This window comes from Primulina tabacum, chromosome 16 (assembly GCF_025594145.1).
Source record: "Primulina tabacum isolate GXHZ01 chromosome 16, ASM2559414v2, whole genome shotgun sequence".
Classification (NCBI taxonomy): Eukaryota; Viridiplantae; Streptophyta; class Magnoliopsida; order Lamiales; family Gesneriaceae; genus Primulina; species Primulina tabacum.
In genome coordinates this window covers 27,652,497-27,655,906 of record NC_134565.1, presented here as the reverse complement: position 1 = coordinate 27,655,906, position 3,410 = coordinate 27,652,497, and the positions used below count along the sequence as shown (strand labels likewise).

The following is a 3,410-nucleotide window of genomic DNA, read 5'->3' as shown; positions in this document are numbered from 1 at the left end:
GAGAAAAATGCATTGATTCAAAGCCAGAGAAAAGCATTAATTAAAAGCTAATTTACATATTACAATTTTTGTTTTAAAAAATATCCCGTTGTAGAAAAGATTAACTATACTTCATCCTTATAAGGAGAGGCCTCATATTTTAAACTTGACTCATGCTTAAAAATTAGGTAAAAACTTGTGTGAGATGATCTCACGGACGTATTTTGTGAGACGGATCTATTATTTGGGTCATCTATGAAAAAGTATTTCTTTTTATGCTAAGAATATTACTTTTTATTGTGAATATCGGTAGGTTGACCCGTCTCACATATAAAGATTCGTAAAACCATCTCACAAGAAACCTACTCTAAAAATTATAGACACAGCCCTACACGTACTTGTTAGGTCAATATTACAATTTTCATTACTTTCTTCCTATTCACAATCCTGAAATTAGAGTTATCAAAATGGGTTAGTCTATTCCGCCAAATAGACAAGTTGAGCTGACAATTTCTTAACCTACCAAAATGGCGAGACGAGTTGAGTGAAGTTTTATTAGCCCCGCCCCACCAACTAGTGGGTTGCGGGTTGGTCCATCCCGCCAACCTGTTTTGACAGCTCTACTTGAAATCATGTATCTGAAATTTTAAATAAATAGGGGTTAAGTCTTTTGGGAGTGAGAGAATAAATTGAGCAATTTCATATAATAAGAAACAACAATATATGAGGGTTATATTTCAAAATAATGACATGTATTCATGGTAACGTACCGTCACATAACATCGTGTCGAATATAATGTGGTAACTATTTAGAATTTTGAAGTGAAAATCGTGAGCTAAAGAGGTGGCTCCCACCAACATTTAGTGTAGCAATTTTTCCCAAGTAATCAAATAGGATCTATACAATGGATCATTTATAAGATGACGTGAACTCACGTTTCTAAACCGAAGCGTTGTTCAGATGAACTATATACTCGAGTTCAATCATTGTTCATTGGACTCATTTTGCGGGTCGAAATCACGGTTTTCAGAACAATAAAATATAAAATGTCGTAATATGATGCAATATATATAGATAAATCATTAATTTATGAAAATTTATTATAATTATAGGTCAAGTGCCGAAATAACCATAATTGAAGAAAACTGGTAATAATTAAAATGATGGTTTGACTTTGGTTTTCCACAATAGTGTTTCCGACGACTTTAGGGATGATTAGCCAACATATATGTAAATTAGAAAATATTTTGAACATTTTCTATGTTATGATCGAAAAGATTCTTCATGAAAGAGGATAAATAATAGATGGACTAAAGCTACCTGGAATGGAGTTTTATAGAAAATTTCGAGAAATGTTATTTATGGTTTTGATCATTTTCAAAAATTTGGTTGGTGGTCTTGATACACCTCCCGATCTTGATAATTATGGGTAGGTGAGGAGTATAATGTGATTTTTTTTCCAGAATTTTCCCTCAATTTTCCTTATTTTTCTACCATATTCCTTACATCACCATATTTCCTATCCTAACCAAATTTGTTATCGAAATTGTGTGTTAAAACCGATGGAAATGGGTCCTTTTTATGGGCAGAGCAATTGGGTAGTGATCTTAAAGGTTTGACACTTGATTTTGGCTAAAATAGCCAAACGCCAAGCTTGAAGTTTATGTAATAAAATAAAATAAAAATAATTGTACATCATATTGACCATTTTGTTGTATTTTATTCAGCGTTTTAAATTATACAAAAACTGATGTGAGACAATATCACATGTCAAATTTGTGAGAGATATCTTGGACCCAGCCCTATTTATGAAAATATATCACTTTTATGCTAAAAATATTACTTTTCACTTTAAGTATAGAACAAGTCTACCTATCTCACGGAAATAAATTTGTAAGATCATCTCACAAAATACATGTTCTTTAAGTTATTATTATCATTATTTAAATATATTTTATGAGTTTTTATTTATGAATATTGGAAAATTTTAATCAATAAAAAGTATATTGGGAATAATAGTGCTAGTGAGATTAGAGGCTCCAATTAGCCATCAATAAACAAAAATCAATGACTTCACCAACGCACAAATAACTGCAGAAATTAAGTAGGAAATGGTGGACCCAAAACAATCACATATATCGTCCACCATATGATCATACACAAATCTGATTGTAATAATCATCAGCGAACAACAGATCGACCCTGAATTTGTTCTTCCCAAAAATAAATCAAGAATACATATTGGGAAGAGGAGGGATTCATAAAACGAGAAAATCTATCAAATTGCACCCTTCTCACCTCCACTAGCTCTGTTCTTTGCAAACTTGTCGTAATTCCTAGCCAACCTTACACAATCCAACCAGTGCAGTACTTGTGCATTCGGGTCTGCTTCCAAAACAACATCAGAAACCGTTATTTGAAGCGTCCCTCTGTAGCCCTTCACCTTCCCGCGGACCCTTGCGACAGCACCCAGCTGAATCTGTGAGGCAAGTTTGGTTGCCACATCGGCATTGAATCGAACACCTAACGGATCGCGCCTTGAGAAGTAAGGAGAGACGAGTTGATTGAGCCAGAGGACACAAGGGATGCAACCAGTGCCATCATCAATGGTGAATTTTAGGAACTTCCCTGGTTTTTGTTCCCGGGTCACCACGATTCCGAGAGACTCAACATGTAAAACAGGCATACCTTTTCGGGAAAAAGAGATCGGGACCGTCGGGCACGGCGTAAGAGCAAGGAAATCGAAAGCCATCAATTTGACGTGGGTGTAGTAAAGTGATTGCATTGTTTGGCTCGATCCAGTGAAATTCAACTTCCAATATTAAAGAAATAATAACAAGACCACTAGATTGGAGTGGAGGGATTTGAAATAGTCGAAACCAGAGAGTGACAAGACGAAGAGATAAATAGACGTAGTTCAAGCGGGCGATGGAGTCGGCTCGAAAAACTTTAAACCATAGAGTGAGAGATGATTAGACGTAGATTAAGAAGGAACGACCGAATGAAGTGGCTTTTAAAAATATTTGATGTATATTCGAATTTATTTAATAAAAGTCAAATTTGAACATGTTCGAAATTTTTTTTGACCCCCAACTTGAGTTTTAGTTATTTTGTTCGATAAGTAATGAGCAGCTCGCTAGCTTTATTATATATCTCATGAGAAAAACTGTCGCCTTCTCAGCAAATCACAATTAAATCAAGAACAAATTATCAACAACTCTCTAAACTTAAAACTTACGTTATCCTTATTCTCTTACAAGTTTGTTTGAACTCCCCCCAAATAATGTAAAATTTTCTAAAATAACATTGAGCTTTTGGTACGTAGTATTGTTATATCTATCACGCATGTTATTTAAAGACATATAACCTAAAGACATACAGTTTCACAAAGTTTTCGACCTATATATACAAAATTATATACATTATATAT

General features: G+C 34.1%; 1 protein-coding gene across 1 annotated transcript; it reads right to left on the bottom strand.

Annotated features, from left to right (window-relative positions):
* Positions 1 to 2,029: 2,029 nt before the first annotated feature.
* LOC142529175 (CST complex subunit STN1) lies at positions 2,030 to 2,962 on the bottom strand. Its single transcript, XM_075634635.1, has one exon. It carries the CDS (start codon positions 2,763 to 2,765, stop codon positions 2,259 to 2,261), a length of 507 nt encoding a protein of 168 aa, XP_075490750.1. The 5' UTR covers positions 2,766 to 2,962; the 3' UTR covers positions 2,030 to 2,258.
* Between the last annotated feature and the right edge of the window lie 448 nt (positions 2,963 to 3,410).